The 23,911-nt window shown below is 40.3% G+C and overlaps 1 protein-coding gene and 1 long non-coding RNA gene across 4 annotated transcripts in view; one reads left to right on the forward strand and one right to left on the reverse strand.

Annotated features, from left to right (window-relative positions):
* The window catches only part of LOC143694374 (uncharacterized), a 50,756-nt gene extending 49,947 nt beyond the window's left edge, over positions 1-809 (reverse strand). For 2 of the 3 annotated variants that reach the window (XR_013182836.1, XR_013182838.1), the window contains exon 1: positions 312-809. This is a non-coding gene — a long non-coding RNA (uncharacterized LOC143694374). Of the gene's footprint in view, positions 1-292 lie in introns of all 3 variants that reach the window. The other variant, XR_013182837.1, reaches the window with a different exon arrangement.
* COCH (cochlin) lies at positions 718-23,084 on the forward strand. The gene is made up of 11 exons (XM_054635367.2): positions 718-1,142; positions 1,220-1,264; positions 6,777-6,933; positions 13,220-13,353; positions 14,511-14,576; positions 15,424-15,468; positions 15,556-15,703; positions 16,677-16,780; positions 18,195-18,421; positions 20,086-20,602; positions 21,306-23,084. The coding sequence occupies exons 1-11, from the start codon at positions 1,118-1,120 to the stop codon at positions 21,479-21,481; spliced, it is 1,644 nt and encodes a 547-aa protein (XP_054491342.2). The 5' UTR covers positions 718-1,117; the 3' UTR covers positions 21,482-23,084.
* The last annotated feature ends 827 nt before the right edge of the window (positions 23,085-23,911 follow it).

Here is a 23,911-nt window from a genome sequence, read left to right on the forward strand (position 1 = left end):
GACGGCCGCCACAAAATGTGATTTTAAGGCATTCGTTAAAATTCACGCACTTCTGCCCTCTGCCCACGATTCCCAAGTGACCTGTCCCAGCACATCAGCGCCAGCCGGGGCTTCACAGCACACGTGCGTGTGTTCATTCGGCTGTGGAAACGGATCGGGCTGTAAACCGGGGGGCTTCGTTTGATCGGTTTGGTTTTCCGTTGGTTGGTTGGTTTTTAGCGGGGTGATTGTTTTGATTTTGCTGCTTCCCCCCCCCCCCCCCCCCTTAAATTTAATTTAAGCAAAGTCTTACTTAAATGAAAGGCAGGCACCTGCAGTATTTGCGCTAATACTTTAGACCAAACGACGCCCGAAGCGCCGGTCCGGGTATTTCCATCTCTTCGAATGATTCAGTTGAGGCTTCAATGCCCCGCTCCTCGCCGTGCAGCGCCCAGCGGGACCAGGTGCGGCTCTCGCACGGCGGCGGCCGCGGCCGCGGGCCCGGGGCGGGCGGGACGAGCCTGGCACCCCTCGCCGCACCTCGCAGTGCTCACGGCAGCTCTGTCCCTGCCCTCAACTTCGAGCCAGAGGCAGAGGCTGCGGCGAAGTCGCTAACACCTCGCTCGCATTTCCCAAGGCATCTGGAGTACAGACACCTGCCATCAGGTGCTGGAGCACCGTGGGTGGAGGGGATATCCAGGGGTGCGCGGGCAGGGGCGGAAAGGCGAACCGCGAAGGCGCTTCCCCGGGCACGGGAACGTCCTCACACCGCCACTGCCCGTCCGCAGCGGGCGAGCTAGCGAGCAGGGAGGCGCATTGCCGCGGCCGGCTGCTTCGGGCCGCCGCTCCCAGCGGAAGGAGCCGGCGGGGGGCGCGGCGGGGGAGGGCCGGCAGCACCTGCCGGGCCCCGCGGCGGAGGAGCTGCCCAGCCCCGCGCCCGCGCCCTCCTTCCCTCCGCCCGCCCCGCGCTCATGCGCCCGCCGGAGGTTTAAAGCGGGAGCGGTGGCTGCCGTGCGCTGTTCGGCTCGGCGGAGGTGCGGGGCACGGCACGGCACGGACCCGGACGGCACCCGCTCTCCGCCGCTCTCCTGGGCTCAGCTCTGCGCTGCCCCCGGTGCGGGCGCGCCCCGGTGCCGCCATGTGGCTCTCGGCCCTGCTCCTCGGTGAGTACCGCGGGCAGCGGCGGGGCCGGCGGGGCGGGCGCGGAGCAGCCCCCGACCCACTCCCTGTCTGTTCGCAGGCGCCTTCCTGCTCTCCGGCCCGGTGCGCGGCAGCGACGGCTCGGGTGAGTTGGCCGCTGTTCCCCCTCCGCATCCCGCGGGGGTTTCCCCTTCGGAGCGTCTGTGCCCGGCCCTGCCCCGGCCCTGCCCTGTCCCGGCGCTCTGGCCGGGATGCGCGGGGAGCCCAGCCCGGGCCGGGCGCGGACGCGGGGCCGCCGCCGCTGGGAAGGGTGCGCGGAGCCGGCCGGTGGGAACCTGCAGAGGGACACGGAGCGTGTCTGGGAACGCTTCCAGACCGGGGTGAAAACTCCTCCCTGGCACGGGCTGAAGCAGCGCCCTGGTGACAAGTGTCCCCATCGAGGGGAGTGCCGGTAGCAAGAGTGAGGGGGAGAGTGTTTGTGTGTGTTATAAAGGCGCTCGTACAGTGCTTGGCAATTTGAGGATCTCTGGCATATTTTAGACCATGGAATTGATTAAAAACATATTAAAGTCGCCCTGCCATTATTTCGACCTGGAAAGCGAAAAAACATGCTTAGGATGCCTAGCAGGCTATGGCAGGGACTGCCTGTTGCACCATCCTGTATTGGACTGCATCCTTGCTGCTGGAGAGCAGCTCTCCCAGAACCAGAATAATTCCATGGGAACCAGGAGCCACGGGAAGCAGTTGGAGAAATATGTGACAGAAGGACGCGAGCAGTTTGTCTGCCCCTTTCAGTGGAACCATGCACCGAAGGAGGACAGGAGCCTCCAGAAGAACATGTTTCCAGATGCAGGCCTGGCCTGCAGAAGGTGAGTGACCCCAAGCTTTTCTGAATAGCTGTTAACAATTTCACAGTTATTAGGAATCAGGATTTGCTGCTCATTTTGTGTCGAATCAAAGATTTAGAAAATTCTTTTGTGCTAAACTGATAAAAGCTATCTGTTACAGAATTGCTATGGCTAATAAAAGGGAAAAAATGCAGAGCAATGGAAAACCTACTCTAACCGCCCAGTTCCTTTCCCTTTTTTTACTTTGCAGGTGCATTACACATGAAGTGGTGACAGTCTGGCAGGAAAAAAATTAATCCTTTCTGGGATGCTTCCTTCAGGGCTGGAGAAGCCCCTGTAACCTGAAGGTATATGGAACCAGCTAAAATATCATTAATGTGAACTGTTTTTGTAAGATATTGCCTCTTACCATTATTCTGAGCCTAAATTCAGCAGCATTTGGTTATTGAACTAGAAACTTGCATTTATAAAAGTGCCTAAATTCTGTTGCACAAAGCAATGAAAGAGCATTAATTTCCTCAAGACTCTACTGTATTTAGGCTCATAGTGTTTGTGAAGATCTTGGAGCATCTCAAAACTTTCTTTGTGCTCCCACTGGAATGGATACAGATGCTGCCAAGTGCAGCAGTTCTGGTTGCCACACACGAGGCTGTGTGGGTGGGTGAATGCTGCCATGTGGTGGCAAGTGGCCTTACATTGGTGAGAAAAGGGCAGGTCTCAGATTGAAATGAATTATATAGCTCTGACCAGGTTACTCTAAATCCCATTGCCCCTGTCCAGATCAGGATATGTACTGGAGATTTACATCAATTAGTAATCTGTGAACATGTTTTCCAAAATATGAAATATAGGTTTGCTAGTATGTCTTTTTTTTTTCCAACTGTTGATACTCCTTGCATAAGATAGAAAAAACAGGCTTGTTTGAAGCCTCAAAGTAAAAAAGGACCTAAAATCTTTCTATTTTGAAAAAAAAATACTAAATACTAAAAGAATAGGAAGCATAATAGGGATGTACTTCTCTATATTACAACTCATAAGGCTATTTTTCATGTAGGAACCCCTATTTTTAATTTTGTAATAATGTACATAAGATTCTTTTTTTCTTTGCATAAACAAACTGTTTTCACAAAGCAACGCATGAAAGCTTCAAGATTAGAAAAAATCAGGTTTTGCCTGTGGGTTTTAATCCTCTAGAATAACTTAAAGCAGTGGCTCATGCTAAAAACTGTCACAACTTTTTTAGATTGACATAAGAGGTAGTTATTCATGGCAAAATCAGAGTACATGGCAGGAGGCACCAAAAAGATAGAAACTGATGGAATGATTGAAATCATGGTTGTTTTAAGAGATAAGTGAGTCTTTGCTTTTTTTTTTCTTTTTTTAGGTCAACAATCAACAATGATGGAAGACATTCATCCCTACCATTAAATATGGCCTAAATCAGGAAGAATTACAGTTTATTTTCTTTGTACCTTGCTTTTGTAGGGTACTCTGATGTAGTGTGTTTCTGTGAAGCTTGAGGGGTGTGTGTCTTGACAGGATGGGGTGATAATTGTTTTATTGTGGTTCTAAAAGCCTAACTGAATGTAACAGAGTACAGGTCTCACATCTTCACCAGAGTCCAGAATGGCTGGAGTCTAGAACTGAATCCTTTCCTGTAAATTGTGAACTTATATTTATTTCTTGCAAAAATACTTGGATTTAGAGTATTGCACCACATAAGTATTGAAAGAAATGCCTCCACTGCTACTGCTCTTGCATTCTTCAATTACAGTGATTAAAACATACAGGTTTTATCTCAGTTACCTTATATATAGATACAGCTCTTTGGCAGTTTTTGCCATGTTAAAATATCTTGGATGGACTAACAAAACCAAGCACTTCTTCAAATTCAATAGTAATATCATATATGAAATTTGTTAGAATGATGAGTATGTAAGCTGTCAAATAATAATTTTATATATTCTAGTATTCTGACCTCAATAATACATTTTCATGTTTGCAATGAAATCATTGAAGTTTTGTGGGTTGGATAGCTGATGATGCATTAACAAACAGGGAAGAACAAAAGCCACTGCAGAGCTGATAATGTAAGTCTTAATTTTGGTAGTCAACAAAAAGATTTGCTTTCATTTTGATATTTCACCAAACACTTCTAATGTTAGTCTCTGTTTTAGAGGTATGGCTTAGAGAAAACTGAATCTACCTACAGAAAATACTAAAGTGGCATTTTTGCTTTTAATTAAGAGCATTATTTTCCTCAAAGTGTGTGTTTTTACCTCAGTGCTGATCCAGCTGAGGTATAAACTGCTAAATCCCCTAGCTCCAGCATGTCAGCTCTTCAGTTCACACAGCAGCAATGTGCACCCTTCCCTTGGAAGCCTGAGAGAAGGATCATGATAGTCTTTAGGCTGCCAGTACAGAAAAATCCTGTGGCTGGGCTACAATGGATTGCTGTGTTTTGATTGCCAGGGAAAACACAGAAAGATTATTTTTTCCCCCATCTTCTGTGCTGTGCAAAAGCCTGCCTCATGACAGTAATTAGTAAGTACCTGGTGATGAGGGAAATCCAGATCTCCAAGCAATGCAGGGTTTGTTAGCTAGACACATCTAATTACTGTCTTTGCATGCACAGCCAGCCAGGGAATTCAGTCAAGTACATTACATTAGAAACGACAGGAGTTAAAACTTCCTGTGGTGTCTTGCACTTTTAGAGGCTGGAAAAATGTTGCAGGGTGAGAGGCACAAGCAGAGATTACCAGTGGTGCTTATTGCAATTACTCCTCCAAGGATTTCCAGCCTTGCAGCTGCTGTTTGATTTTGATGGTCTTGCTAGGTGTCATTTGGTGGATACTACTTGTTCAGTGCCCATTAATTAGCAAACACACTTGTAGAACTTCCATGAAAGGATTAGGGGACTCAAAGAGGAAAGGAAATCAGGGTTTTTTACTAATATATACCAATAATATAGCATTTTTGACCTTGAATCATGGGGCTTCTAGGTATAAGCACCAATTCTGCTTGATTTTTCCATCTTTTGTTTTTAAGGCAATTAAATAAGATTAAGCATGTCTAGGATGTGAGTAGGTAAGACTAAGTCCTAAAAGAAACTTTTTTATTTCTTAGAATACTTGAGAATCAGATTGAATCACTTTAGTTCTTGCTAGGTAGACAGCTTTTATTATCTTGAGAAGGGAAAAATAAGAAAGTGCTTACTGCTTTCTTTTCTTCTTAATCTGAATTATATAGGCAGATTCAGCATGTACAAGTCCCATGTTTGTGCTAACAAATAGCAGCAATGATTTTTCAGGAAGATGTGATTAGGTAGTTTAACATTGTTTCAGCATAGCATTAATGACTATTGTATATAATTAAGAGTAAAACTAATGCATAGTTGATGAATGTGTGTGTTCAAATTACACAGAATGAACAGACGTGTTTCACTCTGCATTTCTGGCTGCAACTGTTCTGCTTTTCAGCTCTAAAGTCAGTGAGATTAGCTGGAGGGTTCACCTTTTCCATCCCCTGATGAAGAACAGCATATGCTCCAAGTGCTTTCATTTATAAGCAGCATATGTTGGGGTCAGGAAACACCCCAGGGCAAGAATGAAAATAGTGGGCAGAAAAGTAGGTGAGAGACAGATCACTGATCCCTGAAACATCCAGTCCTTGGCATATGATGCTGTGATGCATGCACTGGCACCTTGGCCAGCCTCTGCCAGCTTTCATCTGTGCAAAGGTAGCATTCCAGGTGCATTTATAAAAGGTTCTTGCATCTTCTAGGTGCCTTAGGAGCTTCAGAATAAACAGCCAGGCTTGGGCTGGACTCGTGCTGCTGAATTGATAATGATCTAAGCCAAATCTCTAATTTGCTGTGCAACAGAGCAGGGGACTATGCTATCTTGTGTAGTGGGAGGATGGTAGTCACCATGCAAGATAAAGGCCTCAATGTTTTCAAAAGAAAAAGCACCAGTTTGCCAAGTGAAATTGTGTACTGATGATAATCTGTGTCTGCATACCTTCACTGCACACAGGCAAGCACAGTGAAAGCTTAATGATGGTAACCTGGAGAGCAACTTCTGAAAAAAGGCAGAGTTCTACATAAAAAATGCATGTGCCTCAGCTGAATAAATAACTTTTGTATCACTGTATGAATCTGACAGTCCTCTGCACGATGATAATGATGTAAACTTCACTGTAATGAACTGATACCAATGTTCTAGATGTTACTGTATTACTGGAGCAACGAGATGTGTGTTCTTTTTTTTTTTTTCTTTAACACTGGCCTCAGTAGGATTTATTGCAAGAGGCTAAGGGAAATGCTGCTGTCAACTTGCTTCATGAATGCCACTGGAGAGAGGATTCAGAATTTCCCAAGTGATTCATAGATATCTTATGGCTGGAGTTTTCTGTGGGGATGTCAGAGTGATTTAGTTTCTTCCTTGGAAACTGCCACCTGCATCTGTGGTCTATCAGCCCTCAAAGCTTTTCCCCTTGCCCTTCTGTCTCTGCAGTAAATTTACAGAAATGGATTGCTTTTCCTTGTGTAATGTTCCTTGATATTATTTTAATGTTGTTTGTGCAGGAGAGGTTTTTTCCTGCCACTTTTTTCCCATAAGTAATTTTGAAGTGTGTGCTTACTTGTCATAACTGTGTATTTGTAAGCTCCAAAGACATCTTTATAGGCATTGTATCTAATTTCAAATTCAGATATTGCTTTAAACTTGGAAACTGTAGAGACATTGAAAAAAAAATCCCAACAACAAACCCTTAAGATTTTCAGGTCAAAAGTTCTTCTTTTCTCTTTAGCTTCTACTGCTATCACGTGCTTTACAAGAGGACTTGACCTTAGAAAGGGGACAGAAGATGTCCTTTGCCCAGCAAACTGTCCTCTGTGGCAATTTTATGTCTTTGGGGATGGAGTTTATGCCTCTCTTTCGAGTGTCTGTGGAGCTGCCATACACAGGTAAGTCAGATCATTGCTAATCCATGTGCTAAGTGAGTTTATAAAGTCTCTGTCATACTTACAAATCTTAGCCTTTTGGTGCCACCATAGCAAAAATCTCTCTGGACTTTGGGTCCTGTTAACTCAATAGGAATGTCACTGGGAGAAGAGAAAACAAGGAAAAATAAAAAGAATGTCTGTGCAGCTTGCAAGTTTTCTGAGTTGTGTTTGAGTGTTCCTCCAAACTGCTTTGTCAACTTTCTCTGACATGGCCCAGCATTGTCCACAGGTGGTCTTTCCCTGTAAAATCACATCTGTTACAAGTAGATATGGAAGGATACAGTACAAATAGTAACCAGTTGAAGAATAAAAGCAGATTCACTTTCTGACTTTCTTAAAATCTTGTGTCAAACAAACTATTTAAAAGAAATAGAGGAAAAATGGTTGTAATTTTTTTTAGCATCAAGCAACAGAAGAAAGCTCTATGAGAACATATTGTGTGATGCTGCAGCTATCAGAGTATTTTTATGTTAAAATACCCACAATTATAAACTTAAAATTTTACAGAAATATAAATTGCTAGAAGATAAATGAGGAAAATAAAACCTTCTTGAGTTAACATTCCTTGCTAGACAATTTAAATGCCATTAAAAAACCCATGCTAAGCATTTTAAGTAATATTTAAGAAGCGGTCATTACTATCTAGAATCTTATTTAAAGTGTCAATTAAAATTTTATAACTTTTAAAAAGATTTCCAAAATTTGGGCTTCTTGTAGAGCGTTTAAAGTCCTAAGTAAACTAAAATGAACTGTTTAAAAAAAATTGACTTAAGGAGGGGTTTTGAGTAGAAACTCTGGAACTTCTCTAGTGCTGTAAAAGAATCTAGGGGCTAAGGTACTATAGGAGGAATTAGAAGGAGCTTGGGAGGTATCATGGGGATCTGTTTCTATTTGTTTTTAAAGCTGAAGAGTTTGTCTCATATTTACATATTTCCATGTGTATTTTATTGTTAGACAGGCTTCCTTCTGATGCTTCTATAAAAAGAATTAAGGTCTCCATTTAGAGTGTTTTAAGAGTCTTCATAGGTGTTTAAAAATATTACTCTATGATTCTTCACTCTTCCTAGCTGAGGAATATAAAAAAAGTTTGTGAAGAATGTCTAGATCAAAAGCAGGTAGTGACTTTGGGTTTGCTTTTTTTACTGTTTGTCGTTTTTGAACTGAGGAAAACTGAGATTTCTTTCCATTGTCTTTTTTTTTTCCTGAGGCAATGTTTGTATTTAGTGATGTAGCTATTTATTTTAACATTCCATTTCTTGCCAAAGATGTCTTTAAAGAGAAAAAAGCTCTTGCTGTCAAGACCTTTTCCTAAAGAGATTAAAGACTTGAATGTTTTGAAAAGACACAGAAGTTCCTGCCCAGTTCAACCAGGCAGCATTCTTGAACCCCCCATGCCAGGCTGTCAGTGACTGACTGCTGGCAAAGTCCCACCACAAAAGCTGCTGGGGCTCAGTTCTGTCACAAATGGGAAATGCTTCCACAGAAGGAGGAGGTACAAGAAATGGCAGAGGCATATTTCTTTCATTGTTTGCATAGTCTTCCCCTAGATATTAAAGCACAAGCTTTATTTTATGATGTATCACTTAGCTCTTCACTGATGTTTGTACCTTATAAACCATGTGTACTACTGTTCTCCAGCCCAGAAACATGAGGCTGTAGAAAAATCCATGTGTTTCCATAGTAAGAGTCAATATAAATTGTACTTCTTGTGAAATATGCAACCCTTTTTGTACATCCTGCATCTAACAGTCTCTCTCCACAGACATTGAGAATACTGAGAGCTCTAATAGTGATAAAGAGATTAAAATATACTCACCTTTGTAATCTGTCTTCCAGATTGGATTTAAATTAATCTTGTTCAAGTCTTTGAGTGTAGTAGACTGTAGTAAGGGGTTTTGAAAAAGCAGACTAAAGATGAAAAATTATCTGTTTAGGAGAACTGCTGTTTCTGAAGACTGTCTTTAAGTTGAAGACTATTAGTTCTGCTGGCATTTCATTCTCAGAACAGAATTTGCTACATGAGAATATTTTGGTGGCTTTACTGCAACTGTTAACAGCCATAACTAGTCCTGGCAAAAAAGGATTGATGCATGGAGAAGAGACAACAGCTGTTTAGTTCTCAGCTAAATTCAGTGCAGGCTGCAAAATCCAACAAAACATAGAAAATACTTGTTCCTTCTTGCTCTGTGTTGCAATGTCTAAAATCCATATTGGCATGAAAGAAACTTCTGAAGACATTCCCAATAGGTGCTTGGAGTTTGCCATTATTGTGACGTAAACAGATCTGTGCTTTGAAAATTTGGTAAATTTCTTCCAAATACCTGAAGTAACTGCTCGTTTCAAACCAGGTGTACCCTCCCTTTCACTGCCTGGTGAGTGCAGACAGCTCTGTACCTTTAGCACTGCGGGGTCCTGGCCCTGTGTCACCTGCCATGTGTCAGACAACCCAACCACCCAGCATTTCAGGAACCATCAGTCATGGGAGTGGGGCTCCTTCAGTTTCTTAAACAGGGCTCTCTTCCACATACACTTCAGTTTGCATGCTGGGTCTACATTGAGGCTGGAGTCCTTAATTTTGTATAAATCAAATAGTGCTTAGTCCTATGAGTACTTCCATTACTTTGAGGCAGTTATTAATGCAAGAAAATACTATGTAATACATGAAAATAATTTAGGAGAATTCAGCTACAAATAATTCTGTGTACTACAGATGAATAATCTTTCTGCCTGTTTTAGCTTGTTATATTTGGCTTTTTCTCTCATTTTATGTGTAATTACTCTCAGGAAACAAAATATGTATTTAATATTACTCTTCTTCTGGGCAGAAGGATTAAAGATTTATTTGTTGAGGGAAGAATGGAGAACCTCCTACCAGGCTGACACTATGTAGGCATGAAGAACTGAGTTAAATCTACCACTGAGTGATTAATTGGATTAATAATCAGAAGGTCAAATGAAGGACTAGGTTCTCAGCTTGTGCAGTTCTGCTCCAGTGCCAATTCCACTAAATGGAGACTTAGTCCAATGTGCTAGTATTTAGATGTTAAATAGGCATGTAAATTTTTTCATAACCTTCCTAACTTGTCAAAGGGTGAAACCAGTTCTCACTAAGCACTGGGGTCCCAGAACTCAAGTCTAACAAAAGCATATCATGGTATTACTCAGCTGGCCACAAAGTGCCATAAACACAAATGGCACCTGAGCTGCCCCAGTGTTTGCTAGAAGAATATTACAAAAAGGTTGTCTGGCCAAAGGGATTCCTGAGCAGCTGTAGATCGCTGGGAAATGTTATCATGCCTGTTTCTGCTGCTGAACTTCTTTCCTGCCAAAAGAAATAGCAGTGCAAAGAAAGAAAGAAAGAAAAAAAGAACGAACACAGCTTAGGGGGATTAACACAGCTCAGGATTTCATGCTGGCATGAAATCCTGAGTGGCTCCATATCAGTGATTGATGGCAATCAGGCAGCAGCAGGACACCAGTTTGGAGATGAGGAGGATAATTCTTGGGGTGATGGAGAAAGCTGATTATTTGGAAGGAGTTTGCAGGTGGTGATAGTAGGAAGGAAAGATGGGAATTCAGGCAATTCAGCTGTCCTGCCTAAAGTCCCTGAGGATAAGCTGACTGTAGTAACATCTATAAGGATCACCTCCCATGGCCAGAAGATTCTCTTTGTGGTCTAGGCATCTGTTTTGATGTGTAGACTCCTTGAAAAATTCATTCAAAATTCAGCAACACCCTGTATCTCTTTCTCCAATAGTGCAAAGAAACACTTCTTGCACACTGGGGAAGTGCATGGGGATCTTAAAAACCTTGAATTTAGTGTAGTGATTTATCTTGATTCAGTTCAGATTTTTAAGTATGTTTTAGTTCTGTATTTTATAAGATCTTTCTGCTACCCTTGGCTGGTACACTTTCTTTCACAAGCTGTTGTGCAGTGAGGTACAGGATTACTGCCTTGTGTGTATCTGCTTTTCTGTTTGTGTCCATTTTTGAGTGAAAAATACCATTTAGGTATAAATTACAGATTGTTATTAACAAGCTAGTCAAGAGAATGGACTGACAGCTTTTACATAAAGCCCATGTTAAGCAGCATTGGCAGTAGCATATAACATAATAAACAGGGAAGTGAAAGCTGGTCCTGGAAAATCTGCTGAGCTCCAGTTTAACCAAAGCAGCCATGGCATGCAAGTCAGTCACACAGGAGCAAAGCACAGCAGTGAAAAGCAAAGCAGATTGCAGTGACATAAGTCATTCTGAGGAATGCACAGGCACTTCTTCACTCCTTAAAAACCATAGAGGGCAAACCTTGTTTTAAAAGTCAATCACAAATCATTGCAGAAAGGAATTTTCCAGTCTGCTTCAGAACACAAAGGTGAACTGGCAATATATAACTGGTATAATATATAACTGGCAATATAACTGGTTTGCTCCACATCAGCAGATATAAACATGCACTCTGAGTAGACCTACCTGAAGAAACACCCCAGGTAAAACTGATCATATTGTAAAAGATGGCCTTAAACTGTTAACTCACCTACAGAACAAAATGGCAAGAAAGAAGGAATAAGTTTCATAAGGCTACAGGTCATGTTACGTTCACATCTAACATCAGCCCCCACCTGCATTAAAAGTAGCAGAGCTGTTGTGTGCAAAGTGTTTATCTTCAGAAGGCAGCAGGGAACTTTGACTTGTGCTCAAATACAGACTCATTTTCAGCAAGTAGATAAGGAGCAAATAAATCTACTCCATCTTCACTGTAAAGCTTCCAAATTCTCCTAGTGGAAACTAGGTAGATTATTATTTTCCTCTAGAATTTTCAATGAAATTTAATTAATAATTATTATTGCAATTAAAATGAAAAGACCAATGGACAAAATGGAATTATGTAGACAACACTGATCACAGTGTGGCTATAATAAGTTTAAATCATTGTTTCCAGAAATGCTTCTTAGGTTGAGCTCTCTATCTGAATGTTTTTCTTGAGCTCAGTTCAGCACTCAAAGTTGTGAGTCCACAACCAAGAAAGTGGGAAGAGTTCCTGAGCTCTTTTTAGGAGCTAACCTGGGCATGGATCAGGTTTGCTGATGTAAGCCCAAAATATCATCACTAAATTTGCAAGTACAAGCTTAAAATAGTAACTGTTCTAAGTAAACACATTCCATTTGACACATTTCCTTATCCATTAAGACTGAGACACTTGTGAAGGCTTGAATGCCTAAGAGAACCAGGTACTGGAGAAGAAATTTATATTCTAAGTAGATTGAAATATTCTAAGCACATTTTTGTGTCATTTTTCTCAAAGACAATTTTGACTTACTGAATTTTCCTGTCATTTAAAACTAACCAGTTAATGGCTCTTACCTGATTTTTATCTCACTGTTTTTTTTGAAGAATTATAAAGTACTGTTTGTATTTGCTAACTTTATAATCTGATTTTAAATTAATTTAGGGTAACTTTACTAAAGCTCCTTTGTCTATATACTCTATAAAGTATTCCTAGATGAGAATATATCTGTATATTTTGAAACTATTCCAAGCTACTAGAATTAAACGTGTATAATCATAGTTCCATTTAGAAAGCAAGTCACATCCATGAAGAATGAATGTCTTTTAACACTGCTCCAAATAGAATTTCATGTGGAAGTTGCCTTTACCATAGAAATCCAGATCTCATATTATCAGAAATATATGTAAAGCTTTCTAAACTTTGGTCTTGATTATTCTACTTTCACAATGTGTTAAATCAGGTTGTCTTTTCAAGCAGAAAGCCAAACAGAATCAAAAAGCAAACACCAAGGCACACATTGCTGTGTTTATATAGTCATGAAATGATTGCTTGTCTCCCACTGAGCTGTACCTGCCCACATACTACAAGGCATCAAGTTTTGCTCCCTCTTAGAGAAGTACAACTTTGACTTTTGACCTCTAAAAATAATAAGAGATCTGAGAGTTCTGATCTTCTTACTGTCACTTAGGAATTGATATGGCCTGAAGCATTGCTGTTCTGCATTAGTCTAAGTGCCAGAATTTTAGGCTTTGCTGACTTTTTAAAATAAATCTGTGTGATGCTCTATAGAATAGTTTCTTCTAAAGACTTTTCAGATTGTTCTAGCCTGAACACAACTGCCTGCCTGTATTGCATCTTTTTGAGAAGGCTGGTGACAAAAATTCTAATGATGGTATTACCTGTATTGCATTTTCTTGTGACTAAAATGTCTGCTTTATACCAACTCTTTTTCAACCTTAGTGGGGTGATTACCAACACAGGAGGAGCTGTGAGGGTACAGACTCTCCCAGGACAGGAAAACTACCCTGCTGTAAATGCTAATGGCATCCAGTCTCAGGTGCTCTCTAGATGGGCTTCATCTTTCTCAGTGACTGGTAGGTGGATCACACTGTTTTGCAAACTATATTGGAAGCTCTGGCAGAACCATGGGACACTTCCTCAGTGCTTCTGTATGCATTAAGAGAGTGATTGTTTAGCAACAGAAGGTTTCACTTCTAATTCATTATTTTAACTTTTTCCTCAATTACCTAAAGAAAAACTATTCCAGCTAGAGTAGCTGGTCTGTAACAGAAGCTGATACATAAAGATGGGTCAGTTATTTGGAATATAATGACATGATAGCAGGCAGTGGACAGTTCCATGACAGTTTAAGCTGATCAAAGTCAGTGCTATCCTGCCACTGCAGTCCAGTCCTCCTGCCACTTCCAGCCATTCAGTTTTATCCCTTCTCTCCCTCTGCCTGCATTTGTGCAGGGAACTGCACTTTGTCAGGCCCTTCAAATACCTTGTGCAGCGTTCCATGCAAAGAGAAAACTGACCCTCCAAAAATAGTAATAACATCAACTTAACATGTGATGTGGTCATTAAGCTACAGTGCAAAGTAGTGGTTTAGTCCAGAAGTTTCTGTCCCCATTGTTGAGGTAGTTGTTAATTATTAATTGCCTAACTGCAAACCAGTTGTCATGCCTTGCCACTCAGGTGAGGCTAAACCACCCTCATAAAATTATATGCAGAAACATATTGGTTTGTGTGTTGTTGTGTTTCAAAAATATTGAAGTGGGTGTTTGCTAGTATAGAAAATTTGTGAAGCAGATCTCTATAATGTGTTCTTATGTTTACACAGCTAAAATTCAGCCTACTATCTCTAAGATACTTGTATTCCTTGTGCTCATTGCAAGTTGCTAGCTAAGAACTTAAAATTAGAGGTGCTTTTGGTGAGGGTGAAGATGAAATCCAGTTCTCCAGATCAAGTCCTCTCTTTATCTGCTGGAAATAATGGCTACTACAGCTCAAAACCTCTCATCAGATATATATGCTGTAGTTACTCATCAGCTGCTGTTGTTTCAAATGCAGAAATTAATTACCTGTAAAACAGGTAAGGACTGGATTACACCAAAGGTTTGTCTAGGCTCGTGTCCTGCTCCCAGAGTAGCTAATGGCAGACGACAAAGAAATGTTATTGCAAGTACAGTAATTCTTCAAGCACTTCATCTAACTACACTAAAATCCAGTAAAAGTACTCTCATTTTAGCAGGTCCCAAGAGCACAGCCCTTGAAGCAGTGGGACGATCGGTGTCCACAGCCCGTCCTTCCACAGGTGCGTGATCCCTCAGCAAGGGGAGATCATCCCTTCCAGATGGAGGCACTGCAGTGGGCAAGTCCCTGCCTAAGAGAACGTGGTCATGAGACTCATTTGTTTTTGAAGAAGAAAACAGCTGCAGTGTCTGGTTTTGCAGTGTCTCTTTCACCAGAAAAATATAGGAATTGTATGTAATCTTGGAGATTGATTCTGATCTCACTAATGTTCATGCAAATTAAAAAAAAATTGAATGGTTTTTGAAAAGTAATAGAGATAACACAGAGGAAGGTAAGAGTTCATGAGCTCATGTGATGTTCATTCTTTTTAAGCCATAGGAAAGACAATGCATTCCTTCTTACAGAACTGCTGAACAGCTGAGTGCTGTCAGAACATGCATAGCAGAAATTTAGTTGTTTTTCACCACAGAAAATGCTGCATTAAACCCTTTTAATGAAAGCTAGCGCTGTATAAATACTGGACTTTGATGTTGTTTGTGAATAGACCACCTGGTTTACAGTTTAAACCATGGTTTGCTTCCAAACCATTAAAAATCCATTGTACAGGAGGGTTGCTGACTGAGAAACAGTAGCACTTGGGAAGGTGAGGTACAGAAATCCACCTGGCTTTGTAAAACTCAGTAATCAGTCAGACAGATGTAGAAAGGAAGGTTAAGCTGTTTCATTTGAAAAAGAATATTCTCCAAGGAGCAAAGCAGTAGTAGCCCAAGTTTAATTATTAAAATGATTGACAATTCCTACTGCAGATAGATTGCACTGTAATTTCTTTAGTCAGAGCTTTTTCTGGTTTACCTCAGTCCATTCATCTTCTTGTTCTTAAATGATCCATGCTGGTTTTTTCACTGAAGGTAAAAGACCTAAGAAGACTCTTGATAAAAAGGCTGGAAACAAAGGTAAGAGCACACAGATTTAACTTTTGCAAAGCAGAATCCTAACATTTATTTGATGTTAAAAAGTATAATTATTTTGCATGTTCACAGACTGTAAAGCTGATATTGCCTTTCTCATTGATGGAAGCTACAACATTGGCCAACGTAGGTTTAACTTGCAGAAAAACTTTGTTGGAAAAGTAGCTGTAATGTTGGGAATTGGAACAGAAGGGCCTCATGTTGGGGTCGTACAGGCCAGGTAAGAACAGATCTACACAAAATATAATGGAGTAATTGATAAGAGAAAACAATTAATATGTCACTTCTCCCTTTGCAGAACAATACCACTCCATAATGGCTGATGAATAGCAAGGGAAAGAGACTCTTGAGCCATAGCACTGTTTGCTCTGTGCTATACTGAGATGTGCATGTGACAGGACATGACAAATATGAACATTTTCTGTCTCTGATATTTGATATTGGACTAGAGAGAAGCTGGATGATTCACAGCTCCTCTGCTGTAGCTTTGCATCTCATCTTAGTAGAACAGCAGGAAACACCCTGAAAAAGAGAGATGCCAGTTTCTAAAAATTGTAGAGAGAATAGTCCCTAATGGCTATGTGCATGTACAAAACAAAAACCTGCTCTTACCTGATCTATATTTTAATATTTAATAAATATTTTATCTTTAACTGATAAAATATTACAGCTGATATTTTTCAAATTGTAACTGGTCACTTGTTTTTGCTTTCTACTGCAATTTAAAAATGAAATCTGGAGACAGAATACTTAAAGTCTTTAATTTCTTTGTCAGTAGCTAGCATACCTTGAACTGCTCAAATCAAAACACTCAAACTGCACTTTGCAGGAATTTTTTATAAGGAAGGTATTTGTCATAGAAATAGTAGAAAACCTGCCCATCTTTAGTTACACAGATTCCTTTAGTTTAATGACTGGCATGTTCCATTTTTTTCTTTATGTATTTTCAACCTAATGCTATCATCTGTTTGATAAGCATGAGAATCGGGCTGTCCTTAATTTATCCATTCAGGCAGATAATTCCTCTTCCTAAGGATTCCAAGACTTACTAAGCAAGAAGCACACTTACATTTTAGTATTGAAATCCAGAGAAGAATATATATTATCATGAGCAAAATTATTCCAAGTGTATTTTGGCTTGCTAATGCCAGTATGAAAAGTGAACCTTATTACTCTGTTTTATTTTTCCACAGTGAACATCCAAAAATTGAATTCTATCTGAAAAACTTTACTGCTACAAAAGAAGTTTTGTTTGCCATAAAAGAATTAGGCTTCAGAGGAGGCAATTCCAATACAGGTGAGTTCATATTCTCCCTAAAACAGAAATTACTCCTTTACATATATATATATATATATATATATATATATATATATATATATATATGTGTGTGTGTGTGTGTGTGTGTGTGTGTGCGTGCGTGTAAATGTTGAAGTTCCTATAATTCACCTAGGTCAGGAAGTGTTTTACATGCCACACTTACCTTAATCAGGTTCAGTGATTTTCCACTAAAATATTGTCACATCTCACCTTTAATTTAATTTCTAGAAGTTAGGCATGCTTATTACACATTTAATTAGAGTACAAGTGTTTATACTTGTATAAATGCTTCCTGAATTTTAACAGTAATTGACTTTTCACTAGTAACAGAATGATATCAATGGTATCTTGGGACAAATTCATAAAAGGCTTAGTGTTTCTTTCTTGTTGGGTGGCTAATTAAAGAGTTAGACTAGGAGTAAAGAATAAGTGGTGGTGAGAAGACATCGTGGTTCAGCCCCAGGCAGCAACCAAGCCCCATGCAGCTGCTGGCTCACTTTCCCCTAGTGGGATGGGGGGAGAATTAGGAAGAGGAAAATGAGAAAATTTGTAGATTGATAGACAATTTATATTAGAGAAACCAAAAGCCACTCACATAAGCACAGCAAAACAAGGAAATCATTCACCATGTCCCATGGGTAAATAGCCACCCCCAGGAAAGCAGGGCTCCAGCTCACCTAGCAGCTCATGCCAACACTCCAAATGTCCCCTCTCATTCATGCTCCTTCCCACACCTTTACATGCTGCCCATGACATATATGGTGTGGAATATCCCTGTGGCCAGCTTGGGGCCAGCTGTCCTGGCTCTGCACCTCCACCCTTCTCACTGGGCAGGGTGGCACAAGAGCCAGGAAAGGCACTGTGCAAGAGCTGCTCACCAATAACAAAAACATCCCCCTACTGTCAACACAGTTTTCCACACAAATCCAAAACTCAGTCCCTACTAGCTAATCTGAAGAAAATTAATTATCACAGACAAAACCAGCCAGACATTGAAACCAAGCATCTAATTATGTTGCATTTCACAAGCTAAATTTCGGTAGCTCCTGAACTTTCTTCCTTCCAATCCACTTGGCAGGTACTAATATACCTACTTGCTAGTAGGAAACTAGACCCATGAGCAAAAAAACATCTCAGGGAATTCCACCTCAGCTTTATCTGTGGGGTTTTTTGGTGGGGGGAGGGGTGTTGATTTAGGGTCATTAGTTTTTAATCCGGAGGTTGCCCAAGCTTCATTATTATCAAATTTCCTGGGGCACCAATTCAATGCTGCGCTGGCTTAGTCCTGTAGTTATAACATAAATCCTGCACAATTTCAGATGGGAAGCTGATCCCAGAATGTACCATCACTGTATGCATTATTTCTTCTTGTTCTTTTCCTGTTCAAACCAAGGCAAAGCTTTGAAGTACACAGCTCAGAAATTCTTCTCTTTGGAAAATGGAGCACGGAAGGGAATTCCCAAGATCATTGTAGTGTTCCTGGATGGCTGGCCCTCAGATGATCTAGAAGAAGCTGGCATAGTGGCCAGAGAATTTGGAGTCAATGTGTTCATTGTGTCTGTAGCAAAACCCACAACAGAGGAGCTGGGAATGGTACAAGACATTGGCTTTGTGGACAAAGTAAGAAAGAATGTCATTATTTGGTTTTCAGTCATGAATATAATTCTGGAGAATTTACAGTAAAATTCTAATGAACTAATCTATGTACATATAATAACTCATATAGATGTATAACATAAAAATCTTCTCTCAAACCAGCTGATTAAATTACCCCTGCTCATAAGTGATTTAAAAGATGAGCAGAAGGAAGGTTAAAGAAACACTGGAGATTGTTCCTTGCTAAAGGGGTCACACAAAGGTACCATTGTCCTCCCAGTTCAGAAGCTTGGCCAAGTTGTAGCTCCTGGAATTTGTGTTTGCATGAAGACTCTCAGGGTAGGAAATTCCCCTACCTCAGGTATGGCTGAATGTGCCAAATCAATGACATACTGATGTGATACATTCTCTCTCACAAAAGGGCAGACAGGGAGGTGCTTATTTCTTACCTGATCTGTGGATAATTATTTACTTACTTTCACTACTAAGAGGACAGAAATTATGGAAAAACACATCCTAGCAAGCCTGTGTACAAGATTTTGATCTTGTAAGCAGAGTTTTGGATCTTGTTCCTTTTGAGTTAGAGCAGGAATTCAAACACCGATCACCTACTCTCACATGAGCTTTCTGATCAGTAGGTCTTTACTTACTCTGCAGTGAGAAAATCAGTCATTGTCCACAGGGAGGTTGTAGATGTCTAATTTCAGCAGAAATGGCATAAACAGACTAAAGCTCTGCTTCTTCTAGAGATTAGATATCTATCTGCTGACCCCAGAGGTACTGAAGGCAGAAGCACCATAGAAGCACCATAGAGTGGTGTGGGTTGGAAAGGGCCTTAAAGGTTAAATATTTCCCACCCCCTTGCCATGGACAGGGACACCACCACCCAATAGACCAGGTAGCTCAGGCTTGGCCTGGAACACTTTTGGGGAAGAGGCATCCACTATTCTGAGTAATTTCTTCCTAATATATACTCTAGATCTCTCCTATTTTAGGAGATCTCTTTGCCTTGTACTATCACTGTCTGTCCCTGTACAGACACAGAAAGACCTTAAGTGGCTGAGGCCTCTCCTCTCCTTCTTTATTTTGATCTTAGCTGGATTAGTTGGAGAGCTGATTTTGAATTTAATCCATTTTTCAGTTACCTTGTACTTCACATGCATCTGATGGAAGCTAGGGGAAAAGAAATTTTACTCTGAATGACCTGGAGCTGTATTTCTGCTCAACTCTGTCTGTGTTTGTGACACATTATAGATAAAAAATCCAAAGGTCTCACCAAGTTCAAAGGGAAAACACAGAGGCTAATTTTCAGAGTATAAGCAAAAATACAGAAATTTCAGTCCTTTGGCTATTTACTATCATGACTTTGTTCACGTACACAAAACAAAATTACAATTTTCAATTGTTGCACTTCTTGTGAAAAAAGTTAAATTATTTGAAAACTTTCAGATCTTGGGTGGCAGGGTTGTCTTTATTACTGGATAAAATAAGCTGCTTTCTGGCTTACATTGACTTCAAGTGCAGCTGTTTCAATTTCTTTAAAGACAATCACACAAAAACCCATCCTAAGTTCTCACCACGAGGCTTCATTTCTAACCTGCTTTTGAAAGAAAAATCATAGGTGTCTGAGTATTATCCACTGAACTGCTCAGTTGGCATTCACCCATTCCCTTTATGTTTTCAAACAGGCTGTCTGTAGAAACAATGGCTTCTTCTCTTACCAAATGCCCACCTGGTTTGGTACTACCAAATATGTCAAACCTCTTGTGCAAAAGCTGTGCTCACACGAGCAGATGTTGTGTAGCAAGACCTGCTACAACTCCGTCAACATCGGTTTCCTGATCGACGGCTCCAGCAGCATCGGCGAGAGCAACTTCCGCCTCGTGCTTGAGTTCGTGAGCAACGTGGCCAAAGCTTTTGAGATCTCTGACATCGGCTCCAAGGTGGCGGCCGTGCAGTTCACCTACGACCAGAGAACCGAGTTCGGCTTCACCGACTTTGTCAGCAAGGACAAGGTCCTGTCGGCCATCCGCGGCATCCGCTACATGAGCGGGGGCACCGCCACCGGCGATGCCATCTCCTTCACCACCAGGAATGTGTTTGGGCCAGTGAAAGATGGACCTAACAAGAATTTCCTCATCGTTCTGACCGATGGTCAGTCTTATGATGATGTTAGAGGACCTGCTGCAGCTGCACAAAAAGCAGGTAAGTTATGCATTTTGAAAAGCAGTGGAAGTTGATCCATCCTATTTCTGCTGTGCTGCAAATGTTAAGATTTTGAAGTTTGCAAAGTATCTTACTTGGAATTCAGCAAAATGTAATGTTCCCCCTAGGAACTGTTTGCCATTAGGGTGAAACAAAACCCAGCAACCATTAATACAGAGCCAGGTATGACTAGACTCACTTATGGCAGCTTAGGGATCAACATATACCCAGTCTCATTTCCCCAAACAGTAGAGCCAATAATGAGAGCCAAGTAGCTCCACCATCATCTAGGAAGGGAATAAGCAGTTGTGGCCAAAAAGCTCATTGGGCTCATTCAAGCCTCAAGTGAGGCTTGAACTATGAGTATATAAAGGCACTAAGCATACACAAAAGAACCAAACTTACTTTCAAAATCATTTTACACAGGGTTATTTATGTTTCAAGACTGACATTGTAACTGCTACAATCCTATGTGTCACTACAAGAACAACTCAGACATTAGCTCTTATGACGCCTCATATTTCCTTCAGATTTTTCCTGAGTCAAATCTAATTCCTGGTATTTAGTGGCAAAATCTAATTATCTTTGACAGATTGCAGATGTTGAAACATGCTTTTCAAATCCATATTGATTCATTAATGTAGAAATGGCTGGGTTTTTGTATCTGCAGGCAAAATGGTCTTTTTTTATTTCCTTTTTGTAGGAATAACAGTCTTCTCTGTTGGTGTTGCCTGGGCACCTTTGGATGATCTGAAAGACATGGCTTCTGAACCAAGAGAATCTCATACTTTCTTCACCAGGGAGTTCACAGGATTGGAGCAGATGGTTCCTGATATTATTAGAGGCATCTGTAAAGACTTTTTGGACTCTAAACAATAAAAAAATCTGCAGTTCACTATTACTATTTGAAACTAAAAATCATGAAATTGAAATGGTCCCTCTAAAGTACAGATGTTTTATTCTTATATATGCCATCACAATACAGAGGAAGAAGGGCTACTTTTTTTTTTCTGTAATCAGTCAAAGATTTCTGTGAGCTTGTACTTGATCCTGAAGTGCAGGATTTGGCCAACAGTTAATATTTTCAACAAGCATATAGCATCCTGAAGTTCAAAGATTTGCATATCGTGCACTTAAGAATAGCAGATACCGAGAGGAAATAATACAGCTCTGCCATTTTTTTCTGACACTTGCTAAATACCTTCTTAGGAGTTAAAAAAATCTTTAAATATAAGGTACTACCTTCTATAAGCTTTCTGTAGCTTACAATAAGCTTTCTGTAGCTTACAATTCTGTATCTTTGGAAAGAGTTCTGCTGATAACAGAAAGTACTTTCAGTGCTCCTGTTGTGCAACATCCATTATTGCCAGGCAGCTTAAGAAAAGATATGACAGATTGTAGCTGAAAGAGTCTATTTTTACTAGTTGGGGTTTTGTTGGATCTGGTTGGCAAATGTTATATCAAAAGTCATTTAACTTCAACCCACAGATTTCTGTGGATCTATTTGGTTGGTTCTTTTAGCACAGAATTTTAAAGGCATTTAAGGCACAGTAGAGAATCTGGATCCTAATATATTAGCTACTACTGCTGCTTTCTGCACCACTGAAGTCAACAGTGATATTCCAAATAAAACTGACAACCGGATATTTCCTGTCTGCTGCCTTGTACTGTCTTGATTTGACAAAGTTGTTATTGGCCAGACAGTTAGAGACAGGAATCTTGGGCCAAGAGATTAAATAAGACCACACAGTGGGAACTGAAAACATTCAAATTCAAGTCCAGAGGTACCTCAAACCTTTAAACCTAATGGATTTATATCAGATTACATGGTCAGAAAAGAAGAGAGTAGGCAGACACATTAAGTTGGATTTAGTAGTTCAGAGAATAACAACTTCAAAATGGTAGTAAAAACACCTTTAGAGTTGTGTGAGGTTTTCTGAAGATAAAAGAACAGTTTTCTTGAAAAAGGATTTCATTTGATTACATACCTAGTAATGTTGATATATTTATATGCACACATATATGGTTAAAATCATGTGATATTCACCAAGTTATTCCAGAGTCCTGGTGTGAATAACATACTCCAAATATTCTGAATAAAAAAAGGGGGGTTGCAAATAAAATGCGTAGTAGAAAACAAAACAGCACTTTCCCTATCAATCTGAGGTTTCCCTTTTTTCCTCTCCCCCACTATTGATTGTAAAATTTCTAGTAGTTATGGAGTGGCACAGAAAGGATTGTATTCATTGGGCTTTTGCTGTGCACTTTTTAATAACTTATAACTGACTATGTATTACTCTAAACATAAATGGCAAAGATTCCTTGTATTTTTCTAGCAATTGTTATCCTTAATTTTGTTATGTGTTTATAGGTAAGAGTATTAAGCCTTTGCTGTATAAATTCATATGCTATATCAACTTTGTGCAAAAATTCAATTAATTTAGTTTATAAACTTTTTATAGAAATATATATTGCAAGAAAACTGGGAGTGCTGCCATCTGTTTTGATATCTCATAATACAGAAGTCTTTTTATGATGAACCTCATATAGTTTAGCTTGAGTAAGTTCTATGTGATACTTCCTAACTGTATGATCTTAAATTCCAAATAATTTTCAAATAATAAGGGTATTATTTTTACAAATATTTTCATTTGAATGAGTCAATATTGAAGTTTTAGTTTTGTTCACATTAGGTGTGATGCTAGTTAAATCATCTGAATATCAATAGTGTGCTGGCTGATAGAATCACATTTTCTCTCCTACTTTGCTTTTGCTGTTGCAAAGAAATAGGCAGCTTTAACTCCAATCATTCATCAGACAAAAAGCAGGTTTGCATCTCTGGGACACTGAAAACTGCAGAGCTAAGTCTCCACATATTTCCATTTCTCAGGAGTGGTGATGCCACATTACTTGCACCCTTCATACACTCTTATTACACTCAGGGAGTATAGAAAATACTTTTTAAAGATACAATGTTTATGTGCCAGCAAGCATTTGTGAGCAGTTTCGATCTGGGAAAAACATTGGTGGGATACAGAAAAGGAATGAGACCTGGTGAGATCCAAAGGCAGGGTGGAAAGGAAGTGGACTGTGCTGTAACTAGAAGGCAAATTTGGAGGAGGAACAGCATGGCAGAGGGCAGGCCAGGGCTGAAGCTCTGGTTTGTTAAACAAGGTAAGTGAAGCCACACACAAGGATTCACTTTTATGCTGCTGGACCAAGCAGTACAAAGAATGTGAAGAGAGCTGCAGCTACCATCAGCTATCCAAACTCCAGTGGGAAAAACTGCTGCAGATTTAGGGCTGTCAG

The sequence above is a fragment of the Agelaius phoeniceus genome, chromosome 6 (assembly GCF_051311805.1).
Source record: "Agelaius phoeniceus isolate bAgePho1 chromosome 6, bAgePho1.hap1, whole genome shotgun sequence".
NCBI lineage: Eukaryota > Metazoa > Chordata > Aves > Passeriformes > Icteridae > Agelaius > Agelaius phoeniceus.